The following is a 14,526-nucleotide window of genomic DNA, read 5'->3' as shown; positions in this document are numbered from 1 at the left end:
AGACAGGTTGGGTTGGGGGGTGGGCCATGGGCTCCCGTCTCTCTGCCGCAGTGAGCAGACCAGGCCTGGAGCCAGGCGAGGGGCAACTCACCAGCTCTAAAGGTGGCTCCAGCCCTCCGCCCTTAAGGGCCAGATCGGGCCTGCAAAGGACTGCAGGTCCTCCCTCCTCCCCCTACACACAAACCCAGGAGAAGGCGCCAGAAGGCCCTGTCCTTGCTCCCCACCCAGGCTTCAGGCACACCCCTCCTTCCCCATGGGTTCTTTGGCTTCATGCAGCGAGGGGAGGGGGCTCGGCAGGGTGTGTGGCAGTGAGGAGGCATTGCTGGGTGGGGTGGGGGTCAGGTCCCCTGGTGCAGCTGTGTCACCTGGCCGCTGGCCTGGCAGCGCTGGGAGAACCTTGTGCCTGGGCCCCGGCCTCCTGCACCTGCCAGGCCCTGTCCCCCTCCATTTGCTGGGATGATCCACAGGAAGGGGGAGTGTCGGGTTTCTGGCCTTTGACCAGCTCACCAGTGGCAGGGGTCCTGCAGCTGAGGGTCAGCTGTGGATGGCGTGGTTCCTGCTGTGGATGGACGTGTGTGGGTAGTGACCCCAGTGCTCTCTGTTCTGAGGCAGCAGAACCTGTGTCCCCCACTTCTCAGATGAAAGATAGGTGTGTGTTCTGCAGCCTTGTCCCATACTCACCTTGTTGACTTGTCCTGGCTCTCCTGGGCCCGGCATGGCCCATGCAGCCCCTTCCCCACCCCAGCCTATCTCCTGGGCAGCGATGAACCTTGGACAGGAAGGGTCAGGTGCCCTCGGAGACCCTCATCGAAGTGTGAGAGTGATGCGGTGTGCTTCATGCGATGTGTCCTGCACTTTCCTCGGGACTCACTCTGGTGGCCCTGCCTTCCTGGGAGCTGGTCGGTGCCAACCACAGGTCCGTGGATTCTCAGCTCCGTCTCCACGTGAGCTGTCTTTCAGCTGGGACTCTGGGAATGTGCCAGGGACACACCTGTGGTGACTTCCCCAGCCCCTCGCCAGCCTCAGTGCCTCAGCCCGAAAGCGGAGGCAGCCACCGCGCCAGCTCTGAGCTGCTCCCAGGCCGGGCAGCGCCACTGTCCACCACGCTGGCTCGGGTGCTGGGCTCAGTGTTGTGTCGGTTTCTATGGAGAGAAAACAACCAGGGCTGCCGCCGCTGCGAGAGGGAGGGGTGGGGACCGAGGAAACAAAACAGACCCGGCTGGGTGGGCGGGGCCTCCTGGCCACTTCCTGGCCGGAAAGCTGGCGAGAAAGTTGTCTGTCCCTTGAGCTGGCCGCTGAGGCCAGGACGCTCTCAAGATCCAGGCTGGGCCTTGTCAGCTTTCTCTGCACATGCGATGCCCAGAGAAGGAGGACCTGCCTCTGGGGGCCTTTCAGGCTGCTGTGGAGTTGGGGGCAGCTCCTCTGGAACCCCTCTCGCTGGCAGGAAAGGCCACACAGGGTCTGGCCCTGTTGTGGGTGACCGCCAGGTCCAGCGTGTCTTCCCTTCTGCCCACTCAATCCCGCTGGCCCCACCGCCCACACCTGCCCTTCCGCAGCCTCCTCAGCACCGGGTCACCCTGCTTTTTCTCTGTGCTGCTTGCAGGTGTGGGTGAGGGGCCAAGCTGCACCTCCCCCGCCTTGCTGTGTGTCTCTTGCTGGGTCGAGTTCCCCTCCCTTCCCCCAGGAGGCCTGCGCCCAGAGGAGGATAGGTGGGGGCAGACCGCCGCCCTCCTCTGGGGGCACCTGCCTGACAGGCCACACCCACCCAGGGGCTGTGGCCACTGCGGCCGAAAGTGGGGTGGGTACTCCACGTGGGTCCTCCGACTCCATCTCTGTCAGTGGTCAGCGTGGACCGGGGATTTGAGGGCCCATGTTTGTGTACTTTCCTGGACAAAAGCATCCCCAACAGTAAAAAGAAGGGACTTGTTTTGTTGTTTGAACTGGTAGTACAGAAAGCCCTTTGGCTCTGTGTTGTGTTTGGGCCGCGGTGGCCGGCCTGCATGGTGTGTCGTGCTGTGGTTCAGACGCCTGGGGTTTCTGCAGGCTTGAGCCACCTCCACTGTGAATTTCCATCTCCTCACCGTCACCAGCCCTCTGCATGCACTTGGGGTACATTAACAGATGGGCTTTTAAAACTCTTCTTTTGGAGGATCTTTCTTCTTAACTGGTTAGAAAGCAGTTTCCAAGTTCCCTCGCAAGGCTGCGCTCCACAGCTGGGGGAGCCCTTGACCCCGGGTCCCTGAGGACCGTGAGCAGCCGTTGCTGAGCCTCTGCAGTCACGCACTTGGCAGGTCCAGGGGACCATGTGTCTTGCGGATTCTGGCCTGCTGTGTAACTCGGCTTTTGTCCGGGAAGCAGAAAAAAGGGCTAAAATCTCTGACAGACTTGTCTTGGGGGATTTTGTTGCTAATTAACACCATTTCAAATAAAGAAAAATAAGATGTTTTAAGTTCTACCGTTCTTAGAGCAGTAGAACGCTCTAAGTTCTACTGTTCCTCTTTGTTCTGTGCAGTGCAGATGGGTGCGTCTGAGGGATGTGTGGGGAGCTGCAGCGGGCTCTCGAGTTCTGTCCTTGCTTTGCGGGCGGGGGGCCTCCACAGCTCCTTCTGCCACCCTCTGAGGAGCGGAGGGCTGGACGATGAGAATCTGGGAGCCCGGCTTTCCTTCAGGCCGGTCTCCTTCCCCCCACGTGGTTGCGAGAGGCCAGGACGCCCTGCTCGGCCGGGGTAGGGGGCGAGTGGCCCCCTCTGTCTGAAGGAAAGCCCAGCCCCTTGGGATCTCATGCTGTCTCGCTCTTTGCCCGCACTGTCTTCCCGATGGACTTCATCTGCCGAGAATCTGTTCAGAGTTGACGCCAGCCGGGTGTCGGCCGTCGTGTGACCTGGGATCCAGCCCCAGTGTCTCGTCCTCAGGTTAGAAAGGCTCTTGGGAGGGCCTCCTGGGGCTTCCTTCTCCACCGGCCTCCTGCCCCGGGGCGCTATGGGAGTCTGGCGTCAGGCTCCAGAGAGCCAGGCAGAGCCCCGTTCTGTGTGGAGATGGGCCTCGTGCGGCCTTTGGGTGGACACCACATATGGGTGTTTTTGCTTAGACTCTGAAGACGGGGAGCGTGTTTCCTGGACAGGAGAAATCCTGATGTGGAGAGAAACAGGAATCTCCTGACATGGGCGGTTCGGACCCTGAGAACATTGTTAGTGGGCTGTCCGCCTGAGGATGGCGCAGGCTCTGTGGTCCCTGTGAGGTAGGCAGGTCTGCCCCCATGGACTTCAGGTGCTGGAAAGTGGGGCCTGAGCAAGGGGCTCCCCTCAGTGGCTTGGGGTGTGGGGTGGTGGACCTCATCCACATGGGGCCTCCTGGGACACAGGGAGCCTGGCTAGCTGGAGTGAGGGGGTCGTTGGAGAGCAAGGCTCCCCCTCTCTCACTCCCACTGTGTCTTTGAGGCCCCTGCCAGCTCCTGCACGATCAGCAGGTCTGGTCAGCAGATCTGTTTCCCTCTGGCCTCTCAGGATGCACTGAGCTGGGGGCTCAGGGTCCATCGAGTGCCCTCTCCCAGCACCAGGTCTCCTTCTTGGAGTCGTGCTTGTGCGACAGTAAACTGAACATGGGAGTCACACCTGCCGGCTCAGAGGTCAGGGCGTGCTTGACCAGTGGGGGTCACGTCAGTGCCCTCAGGACACAGATGGTGGCCGGGATCCGGGCATGGAGCTCTTGCTACTCCAGCCTCCACCACAGAACCAGCCGGCCCCTGCACCATGTCACCTCCTCCCGACGCCAAGCTTCCCAATCCTCCTGCCATCGCACAGGGAGGGACTTGGTGCTGCCCACCCTGCCCATGCCGCCCTGGTGGCCCCTCCCGCAGGAATGGGTCATGGGTGAGATGGTGGAGGCGCCTCTGGGGACACAACCCTTGTTGCTTGCTCTGATCGTGTGTGCTCCCTGGCAGGATTCTGAGCAGTCCTCAGCCTCATCCTCCCTGGGCCCCCAGGTGCTCGGCAGGCCCCCTCCTGCTCTGCTCTCATCCAAGGCTCAGGAGCCGGTCAAGTCCGAGGGCCTCAGTGGGCATGAGGCTGGCGTTTGGAGGAGCAGGAAGACCCCTTACTGGAAGGAGGCGGGCTGCTGGGTCCCAGTGGCCTCTCATCGCGTGTGGCTCCCATTTTCATTGACGCTGTGGCTTAGCAGTGCCCCCCTGCCCCCAGTCAGCATCTGGGTCAGTGTCTGACTGACAAGACCAGTTGCGGGGGGCTGTCTTCCACCCAGGCCCTGTCTCGGGGCCAGCCAGACACACCGGCCCCCAGCCTGCTGGGTTTAGGGCTCTGCTCTGGGAAAGGCCTGTTGGGCCTCGCCCGTCCCCCTCCTGACTCCATCCCCTCAGCTGACTCCCACCTGCCCCCTGCTTGGGGCTCTCTCTGAGGCTCTCACCTGGGGCAGCTGATGGATTACACATGAGAATGTGCAGGCTACGTGTATGCCCTAGGTGCCCACACACACGTATACACATGCTCCCCCACATGTGCCCTGACCTTGTCCTGACGGCCAGTGCCCCTGTGAGTCCAGGAGCATGTTGGGGTGCTCTGTAGGTGTAGGGAGCAGAGGGTGGCCCAGCGCCACCGCTGGGCAGAGCTTGCAGCTCTGAGGAGGAGGAGGCCAGCTAGTGGAAGCAGAGCGGGGCGGGGACCACACCCCCTCGGGCCTCAAGGGAGATGCCGTGGGTGCAGTGAGGCGCCATGGCACCCCTGGTGGCAGATGCTGGTGTGAGAGGAGCGGCTGGGGGGCGGGCCCAGGTCAGGAGGTGTCGGGGGAGTGACCCTGCAGAGCAGCCGCCTGGCCTTCATCAGGGGACGGCACCCACGCATCCATCCTGGTTCCTGTGTCAGAGGCCTGTTGGGGGTCAAGAGAGTGGTTGAGCCTCCTGAGGGCCTGGTGGGGCCAGGGCTGCCCACGTGGACCACAGTGTGTCCAGCCCCGCTCCTGCCCTGTGAACTGTTCTCTTCTGGTGAGGCTGGGGCTCAGTCACCCTCCAGGAAGGGCGGTCGCTTTTCCTTTCTTGTTCTGGGTAGACAGGCTTGTTTGTCCCCCTCCCTCTCCCGGGGCCAGAGCCTGCGTCCACTCCACACTGGCTAGTCAGGGCGCTCACCACCCTTTAAAACCAAGAACAGTGTTGTAGGAGTAAAATAAGCCCCAAAACAAGAACCGTGGATTTTCAAAACAGCTTCATTGTTCTTGGGTTCTGGTTCTTTGGGGTTTTTTGAAAGTCTTTTTACGGTTACTTTCCAGTGACTGCGAAGGAAAAGAAAGGTTCCATTCCCCCTGCCCGGTCCGGCGGGACTTTCCCTGACTTTCTGATTCTCAGGGGCGGCGGGCGTGGGCGGCCGGGTACGGGGCTGGTGGCAGGGCTGTGGTGTGTGGAGACTAGGGCACCAGAGGCCTCTTGTGGTCAGGACAGACGTCCAGGGTGTTCAAGGACACATACCCCCGAGCCCTTCCCCCACCCCCCTACAGTCTCCATGGAGGGGCGCCAGCCGCAGCTGGGTGGCCGTCTCGGGGGCTGCCAGACCGTGCACCTGCCCAGGGTTCCTTCTGAGTGGTGTCCAGGGCTCCTTGGGGAGGGAAGGCCCCACCCCTGCCCCCACCCTTGCCAGCCGAGAGCTGCTGAGGTTTGGTTCGTGGGGGAGGGGCAGTGACTTTGATTAGAAAAGTCTTAACTTATTCTCATCAACGATGTGGAAGTAACAGAAAAGATGACCTACTTAAATTTAAAAAAATCAAAGTGAATCTGTAAAATTGCTATTTTCACTTCATTTTGGGGTTTGGGGTTGTCTTGCAAATTTAATCTGCTTCCTCTGTACCACAATAATCAGAAAATAGGTTAATTTAAGCGTAATATGAAACATGAATGATCACGTGGAAAATATTAATGGTACTTACAAAAATAGCTTGGCAGTTTCTGGAACTGTAAAATCTCCTGGACTGTCCACGACGCAGCCCTGGGGTGGACTTAGAGATGGTGGTCCGGAGCGCCGGGCCGAGAGCTCCCCTCAGGAGACCTGGGTGCTGTTGGCAGGACTTAGTCTTGAAGCCTGGGTGGGACGTGGTAGCTCAGAGCCCCGTGTCCGCCCAGGGGCCACACTCTGTCCTCTGCAGCTGCCCTCCCTTGGGGTGGGCACCCCTGCAGGAAGGAGCCTGTGGTTCCCTGCTGTGCCCACCCCGGATGGGGGCATTCTGGGCACGGCAGGGCTGGCTGTGGTCTTGAGTGAGGGAGGTCGTCCACCTGCTGGAGCAGGGTTGACCTCCTGCCCCATTGGGCCCTTGGCCGCCCTGGGCAGGAGAGTCCAGCATAGTAGGCCCTCGTGCCTGCCCAGAGCTGGGGCCGGTTCACACGAGGTTTCCCTGTGTCCACTCCTCTCAGGCTGGGTTTATTTGGGTGTTTCTGCCGTTTTCTTGCAGAGTCTGGGCGTCTGTGTGGTGCTGCCTCTCACCCCGTTCCTCCCAGGGGTCTGTGTAGGCCTGAGGTTATGAGTTCTTGAGAGACTTTCCCCTGCATGGTGGGCATGGCTCCTGGGGTGCCCACTGCCCACCACAGGGTTTAGGAGGTGGGGATCTGGGGGTCCTCAGGAATTAGGGGCCACCCCTTGTGCCTGGCCTCTGCGTTTGTGTGCAGCCCACCACCCCCACCTCAGAACCCTGACCATGTCCATGCTGTTGTCCTGGACATGCCCTGGCTGCCCAGCCAGGTGCCAAGTGGATGCCAGTCCCACCAAGACCTTCCCTGACCTCTGACGCCCTCTGGGCCCTGTGGGTCAGAGTGATCCTGTGGGCATGGGGCCATTACCTCTTCCAGGGCCAGCCACAAGTGGCTCCTCAGGCGTCCTGCTCCGTCCTGTGCTGGAAGGACGGTGAGTCAGGAACCGTTGATCCTCAGTGGTTTGGCTTTTCAACCAACAGTTCATTTCATTTTTCTCATAGGTAGTTTTAATAGCTTTATGGAGATGTAATTCACGTGCCATAAAGTCCACCCTTTCTGAGAGCACGATTCCATGCTCAGGCACCAGTGTCTAGTCTCAGCACATCTGCATCACCCGGAAGGAAACTGTGCCCCGTGGGCCCCCGGGCCCACTGGTGCACTTCCTGTCTGCAGATCTGCCTGTTCTGGACTGTCCACGAGAATGGGGCCGGAACAGTGTGGCCTCTTGGGTCTGCTCCTCTTGCTGGGCCACCTGGTGTCACATGTCAGAGCCTTGCACTTCACTGGGACCAAGGGGTGCTCTTTGGTGTAGATGGATGGACCACGTTTCATTTACTCCTTCGCCCACTGATGGACATGTGGGACTTTCCACTCCTTGGCTGTTAGGAACAATGCTGCTATGAATACATGTCCCATTTTTTGTGGATGTGTTTTCATTTATCTTGAGTGTGTCCATCCAGGAGTGGCATTGCTGGGTCGTGGGCTATTCTGTGCTTTTGAGGAATTGCTAGTCTGACTGTTCCCCTCCAGTAGCACGGGGTTCTGGTTTCTCCACGTCCTCCCCAGTGATGCCGCATATCATTCATCGTTGAAACAGCTCCAGCTGTCCTCGTGAGTGTGAGGGGCACTTGGCAGGTTACTTAAATTCTCCCTATTGAGATGATTGTGAATTCACATGTGGGTGTACTTTGTCTGGATTCCTGTAGGTTCTGGTCCCAGGCTGAGCCCCTCTTTCCAGTCCTCTGGGTGTTTACCGAGCTCACGGGGTGGTTCTACATTCAGCTGTGCCGCAGCTGCCTGGGTCACGTCCCCGCCAGCAACACACAAGTTCCCTGTTTCTCTCCTGCCTCCCAACACATGCTTTCTGGTTGTGATTGCAGTCATCCTGGTGGCTGTGAGGTGCATCGCCCTAGTGTGAGACGCTGAGTGTCTTCACTTGCTTGATGGCTGTGTCCTCTGTGGAGACACGCCTGTTCGAGTCCTTCTCCCCGGACTTGGGTTGTTTTCAAAGTCTTTCTCGTTCTGTGGGCTGTCTTCACTTTCTTGCTGGTGTCCTTTCAGGCACAAACGTTCTGATTCTGCTGGATTCCCCCTTTGCTGTTTCACCTTTGCTTCCTTGTGCTTCAGCATCATTAGGGAGTTCGTGGGAGTGGGGCTCACCCCTTTAGAGCCTTGGTTTCTCCAGACGGTTCACCTTCAGGTTTTCTCTGAGCTGGTGTAAGGTTCTCCATGTTAGCTGCCGCCTGATGAAAGGGTGCAGAAGCAGATTGATGGACAGGGTGGTGGAGACGGTGCAGGCAGGTGTATTGTACAGCAGAGCTGGTGTGTCTGGAAGGCACGCCCAGCTTCATGTGAGCTTCACGTGGGGTTTCCTGCTCACCTGGAGGCTGTGTACACACACCAGCCGTATTGGGACACGGCCCTCAGCTGAGCTGTGGCGCTTGCTCTGGGTGTCTGTCTAGAAGTGCAGCTGCCTTTGGGGAGAGGCTGACAGTCCTCCAGTGTCTGATGGTAGGAGACATCTGTGCCACTGGGGCTCGGCCAGGGCGGCTGCGCAGGCATTGAGTCTGGGGGGGTCAGGTGGTTGACAGCAAGGCTGATATTGTCCTTCGAATCAGTTGATGACCAGGGTCTGGCGGCTGGACGGTGCGTTTCACTCCCTGATTGAGTGCAGCGCCTAGCTAGACCCTCACCTGGGCCTGGTCCCCAAATGGCAGAACTCGGCCCCTAGCAAGGAGTCCAGGGAGCCGAGTGTCATTTTCTCTGTGGGGCGGGTCTTCCGTCCAGGTTGTGCTCCTCATCCCTAGTGGAGGTCTCGTCGGAGACTCTCCTGCCGGGTTCCCCAGCCACATCGCCTGGTGCCGCTGGACCAGAGGGTGTGTGGGTGCTGGCTGCCCTCAGCCCTGCAGAGCACCCAGGGCAGCGTGCATCCTGGCCTTAGGCCCTGAGGCCAGAGGGGACACCTTTGTGCTGAAGAGAGCAGACCCACCCAGCTCGGGGGTGGGGATGGGGGCACTGCTCTTTTCTGGGTGTCTGTGCATGCGGCCTCCCCGCCGAGCTCTGCGTGTGCACGACTGTGACCAGGGGCATGTGCCCCCGTAGGGAGGGTGCAAGGAGTCTCTACATCCTGACCACCCAGGGTGTCCTGGGCAGGCACCCTGGACAGATGCCCAGCTGTACTCGGGTGGCATTTCTCAGGGCAGCATAGTGCCTGCCTGGGTAGGTGGAGCCCGGTCACCTCATGTTCCGGGGCCTCAGCCCAAAGCCCGCACATCCCACAAGGGCTCGGGGATGAAATTGTGGACCTGGGCGGGGAGGTGACCCCAAGTGGCCACCCTCCCGCCAGGCAGCCACCTGGGTGGTCTCTGGATGCTGCACGCGGCCCTGTGCCACCCCACTGTGCCATACTCCGGCAGCATCTCCCTCCACCCTGCCTCGTGTCCATGTGCGGGCTGAGAGTCTGATCTTCCTCCCAGAGCCTGGGGCCATTCGGGCTTGGTCCTGCCTTGTGCTGGGCTTCTCTCACTCCGGCCTGTCCAGGTTGGTGCCCTGGCTCTGCCTTTTGGTCAGAGAGCCTCTCCTCTGCACTGCCCGGTCACCCCAGAGCCAGGGGCCTGGGCGATGGGCCAGTCAGCGCCCCTGTGTGCAGAGCTCGCACTGGGTGCTCTGGCCTTAGTCCGGTGCTGCCGGCCGGTGTCGGGAATGTTCTCTTCCTTCCTCCCCCATGTACGCTTTCTCTTTCTGTTTAAGGTGGACAGGGTGGGGCCTAGGAAATGGAGTGTGGAGCCGGTGTTCACAGTGCAGAACCCAGGGAGGAAAACCCGAGACAGCTTCGTCCTCGGTAGTCCGAAGCCCTCCTTTCCCCCAGGAGCCCCCTGCCTGCAGAGAGGACCCCAGGTTTGCCTGGCTGAGCTGGCCTGCAGGACCTCTGGGGCTCAGACACTGAGTACAGCCCTTGTGAGCACGAGGGGTGTTGCCGGGAGCCACCCCTGCTCTGCCTGTTGCCCCCTGTGCTGCCCTCCGCGGTGGCCACGGCCTCAGCAGCCGTGCACACCCTGCTGCACCCATATGCGGCGGCTCCACGGTTTGGGGCCTCTGACCTGGGAGGACAGGAAGGTCATGGGGGTGACGTCACCTCCCGTTTTACCCCAGATCATGCACACGTATGCAGGTCCCTGGGTGATGCACAGGCTCCACGGTGACAGACAGGCGTGGCCGCTGAGCAGTCCCGGGTGGCGGCTCCCTGTGGCACCAGGGGGGTTCTCCTGGAACCCATGTTTCTGCACTGTCCCCACAGGCTTCTCTGTCAGGCAGGACGTGTATCTTGGAGTGTGGAGAGGCTGCTTGAGTGCGTCCTGGATTCCAGGGCCCAGCAGGGTCAGGAGCCAGAGGCCACAGGCTCTGCCCCTCACAGAGATGGCCACACAGCTATCACTGCACACATGGCTGTGTCTCCGATCTTATGCCATCTCCACGACCCATCCTTCCTGGGCTTTGAAGAGGGGTCACTCCCTCGGGCCCTGGTGGCCATGCCTCCTCCTCTGGTGCTTCCTCATTCCCATAACCAGCCAGCTGGACTTTGTGGAGAGCACACTGGGCTTCCTTGGACAGAGTCCCCAAGGTTGCTCAGCTCCTGCATCCCGGGTGGACCAGGACTCAGGCAGGTTGCGGGGGGCAGGAGGCTCCAGCCTTTCTCCCGAGCAGGAAGCTGCCCCCGCTGTGTGGTGGGGCTTGCTGGCCACATGGGGGTGGCCTGCGGCCCGGGTCGTCTGACACCTCCCACAAGGGCTCCCTGAGGTTTCTCGGAATTGGAGGAGCCGGCAGGGCGCTGTGGCTTCTCTCCCGTGAGAACTCGGCTCAGACAGGAAGCCCCACCCTTGCGGGCGGCGCCCAGTCCAGCACTATGCACCAAGCTCGGGAGGCCCCCAGGCATTGCCCAGCTCCTTTCCCCTTCAGCACCCCCAGCAAGAGCACCAGGTGTGTTCAGATCTGAGTTGTCTGTCCACGCTGTCTGAAGGACCCTCAACCAGTCTCCCAGGGACTGGGTGGGCAGGCTGAGGGGGCAGCCACCCTGTGCTGGGACCAAGGCCAGAGCATGCCGTCCAGCCCCACGGGTCTGGGCCTGAGGGTTCCGCGTTTCCTGGAGTGGAGTTAGGGAGCCTTGGCTGTGGGGTTGGGAGTGGCCCGTGCATTCACCCAGAAGTGTGGGCTCTGTTGCCCTGGCGGCCTTGCACCCAGTTGGTTCCGTCCCTTGAGTTTTGTTGTGATGACCCTGCTGACCCGGCAGCTGACTGACCACTTCCTCCCCCACAGCCCTGGAAGCGCAGGCCCCTCAGGGCCAGTTCTGGGGTTCGGTATTCTCTCCAGGTGCTCCCTGGGGCCAGCAGGCAGGGGGCAGTTGGACACCAGCCCTGGAGGCCACTCCAGCTACAGTATCCAGCAGACACAAGGCTCGTATGTCCTGAGCTTCCTTCCCCTACACGAGACTTGGGGACGTCCAGGGGCTTTCTCAGCGGGCTGAGTGCACTCAGTTCATGTTGGGACTGTTTCCTTCCAGCAGGGACGGGGCATGGCCCAAGCTTTCTGCTCACCCGTCATGCAGCTGGCCCAGCCCCACAAGAAGTTTCTAAAATTAGTACCATGTGGTGAAACCCAGGGCTCTGGGGGCACTACATGTGACGGCCTTGGAAAGCTCTGGGCGACCCCAACAGGGCCCTGTGCTCAGCCCGCGAGCCTGCCTGCCGCTGCCCCTTCCAGACCTGTCAGCCCGAGTTGGGGTGGGCAGGCGTCCCTTCTGAGCCAACGTGCTGTGGGTCCTTGGCCTCTGCCAGCTATCAGGCCCGTGTGGGACCAGGCGCACCATGCAATGTGTGCCTGAGGGGTTTGCGTGTCCCTGGACATGCCTCATGTGTGGCTGCGTCCTACCCAGCGTGTCAGCGGGAACTTCTGTGTCGCTCACAGGTCTCTGATCCACCGGCCTCCGTAAGAAAAGCAGATGACGCCCCCTCCCAGCACCCCACGTCCTCCGAGAAGGACAAGCAGCCAGGCTGGCTGCGGACCCTGGCCAGCTCCTCCAGCAAGGTGTGGCGCGTGGCACTGGCAGGCGGGGCGGGGGCGGGGTGGCCTGGGGCACCCCTCTGACAGCCCCTCTTCCCACAGAGCCTGGGCTGCGTCCACCCTCGCCAGCGCCTCTCCGCCTTCCGACCCTGGTCCCCTGCGGTTTCCGCGAGTGACAAAGAGCTCTCCCCACATCTCCCAGCCCTGATTCGAGACAGGTGAGTGACCCTCCCACCGTGACCACCAGCCGTGACCCACGGGGCTTGCAGACCAGCCAGAGAAGCAGGTTCCCGCTTTAATCATCCCTGAGCTTGGCGGGCAGGTGGTCTGGAGGCCTTGTGTCAGGCCCCAGCTCTCCGGGTAAGGCAGTCGCAGAAGTGCTGGTCCTTTGGTGGTATGGGGGAGGGTGTCTAGATTTTCTGTGCTCTAAAGTTGGTGGCACACAATGCTGGTGTGGCTTGTCCAACGCACGGTGGCTGGGGGCCGTGTTCCAGCTGCCCCAGGCTGAAGTGTCCACTCCCTCACACTCTCTGTGGGAGCAGGCCCTGCTGTGGGGGGCGTGCAGGGGCCGGGGAAGCTGTCAAGGACCCAGCACCTGCTGTGTCCCCCACAGCTTCTACTCCTACAAGAGCTTTGAGACAGGCGTGGCCCCCAACGTGGCCCTGGCCCCGCCAGCCCAGCACAAGGCAGTGAGCAGCCCACCCTGTGCCACGGTCGTCTCCCGGGCCCCTGAGCCCCTCCCCGCCTGCATCCAGCCCCGGAAGCGGAAGCTGCCTGCGGACACCCCTGGAGCCCCGGAGACACCAGCACCCGGGCCTGCCCCCGAGGAGGACAAGGACTCGGAGGCCGAGGTGGAGGTGGAGAGCCGAGAGGAGTGTGAGTGCCCACTCCCTTCTGCTCTTGGGGGCAGTTGGTCCTCCCGGGAGAGTCCTGTCCCGGGAGAGGACGCTCTGCTAACTTGTGTCTCCGTCTGTCTGTCTCTGCAGTCACCTCCTCCCTGTCCTCGCTGTCCTCTCCATCCTTTACCTCATCCAGCTCCGCCAAGGACCTGAGCTCCCCAGGCCTGCTTGCCCCGCCCGCGGCCCCTGCCGCCCCCGATGCCACGGCCCCCACCGACACCCCGAGCAGCGGGCTGGAGGCAGAGCTGGAGCACTTGCGGCAGGCCCTGGAGGGTGGCCTGGACACCAAGGAAGCCAAAGAGAAGTTCCTGCACGAGGTGGTGAAGATGCGTGTGAAGCAGGAGGAGAAGCTGAGTGCCGCCCTGCAGGCCAAGCGTAGTCTGCACCAGGTGAGCCGCTGCACACCCGTCCCCACACTGGGCCCCAGGCCACTCCCCCGGGCCACTTACTTCCTTTCCAAGAGGCTCCTCCTGGCCTCCCCTGCCCACCTGACTTGATTAACGAGTCCTTAGCACCGGGAGGGCGGGGCTGTCACCCAGGGCTCTGTGGCCTGGGCCCCCTGGTCTCTCTGCTCTCACACCTCAGCCAGTGTCTGGCATGTGGGCTTGCTCAGCACAGCCCTGCCAGCCCCAGAGCCAGCTTGCAACCACTTGCTCACTCAGCACCCCTCCGTCTCCCTGGTTCTGGTTGGAGGTGTGATTTCCCACATGCATATTCATGAGAATGTTTGCAGGGGTGGGGCTGAGTCCCCAGAAGGGCCACCTCCTCTCCATCTGGCCGTGGGGCCTCTGGGGCCCTCAGATGGTGCGGTACCTGTGTGAGCCCCTCCCAGCTCAGGATACCTCCGGGGGGCTGTGGGCAGTGCTCTGAGGGGACAGGGACCCATGGGGCGGGCGGGTGCTGGGGAGGCCTGGGGTGGGGGCGCCCCTGAGCTGGCCCCTCACCCCAGGAGCTGGAGTTTCTGCGCGTGGCCAAGAAGGAGAAGCTGCGGGAGGCCACGGAGGCCAAGCGCAGCCTGCGGAAGGAGATCGAGCGGCTCCGTGCGGAGAACGAGAAAAAGATGAAGGAGGCCAACGAGGCGCGGCTGCGCCTGAAGCGGGAGCTGGAGCAGGCACGGCAAGCCCGCGTGTGTGACAAGGGCTGCGAGGCTGGCCGCCTGCGGGCCAAGTATTCGGCCCAGGTGCGCAGGGAACTGCGGGAGGCAGAGGTGGCTGGCGCGCCCTTGACATCTCAGGGTCCCTCCCCTCCTTACCAGGCCGTCTGGGTGTGGGGAGCTGCTCGGCTTTGGGCCTGTCCTCCATGGGGTGGTGGTGTGGCCCCAGGCTCTACTCTCCTGTCTTGGAGGAGGGCTGAGCTCATCTTCACATGCCTGTGAATGTCTTAGCCGGTCCCCATTGGCCATGCTGCCATCTGGGGCTGGGGCTGAGCAGCAGGCTCCCAGGGGTGGGGGGTGGGTGTCGTCCCCTGTCTCAGGGTCTCTGGAGACGGTGCTGGTCCTTCTACCGAGCTCACCAGTAGGTCCAGTGGGTGGCGTGGGAGGCGAGTGTGTGATGGCCGGAGGGTAAGCCCGGGGCCAGGGCAGCAGCAGGGTGGGTGGGGAGCAGCTGGCTA

At 61.8% G+C, this 14,526-nt stretch overlaps 1 protein-coding gene across 2 annotated transcripts in view; it reads left to right on the top strand.

Moving 5' to 3' along the window:
- Positions 1 to 14,526, top strand: part of SKI (SKI proto-oncogene) — a 54,524-nt gene that overhangs the window by 36,843 nt on the left and 3,155 nt on the right. For both annotated transcript variants that reach the window (XM_027565151.1, XM_027565152.1), the window contains 5 exons: positions 11,921 to 12,040; positions 12,119 to 12,234; positions 12,630 to 12,892; positions 13,003 to 13,304; positions 13,865 to 14,095. In XM_027565151.1, coding sequence (XP_027420952.1) covers positions 11,921 to 12,040; positions 12,119 to 12,234; positions 12,630 to 12,892; positions 13,003 to 13,304; positions 13,865 to 14,095 — 1,032 coding nt within the window. The remainder of the gene's footprint in view (positions 1 to 11,920; positions 12,041 to 12,118; positions 12,235 to 12,629; positions 12,893 to 13,002; positions 13,305 to 13,864; positions 14,096 to 14,526) is intronic.

This window comes from Bos indicus x Bos taurus, chromosome 16 (genome assembly GCF_003369695.1).
Source record: "Bos indicus x Bos taurus breed Angus x Brahman F1 hybrid chromosome 16, Bos_hybrid_MaternalHap_v2.0, whole genome shotgun sequence".
Classification (NCBI taxonomy): domain Eukaryota; kingdom Metazoa; phylum Chordata; class Mammalia; order Artiodactyla; family Bovidae; genus Bos; species Bos indicus x Bos taurus.
Note: the sequence above shows the minus strand (reverse complement) of the source record. Positions and strands in the feature narration are given on the sequence as shown.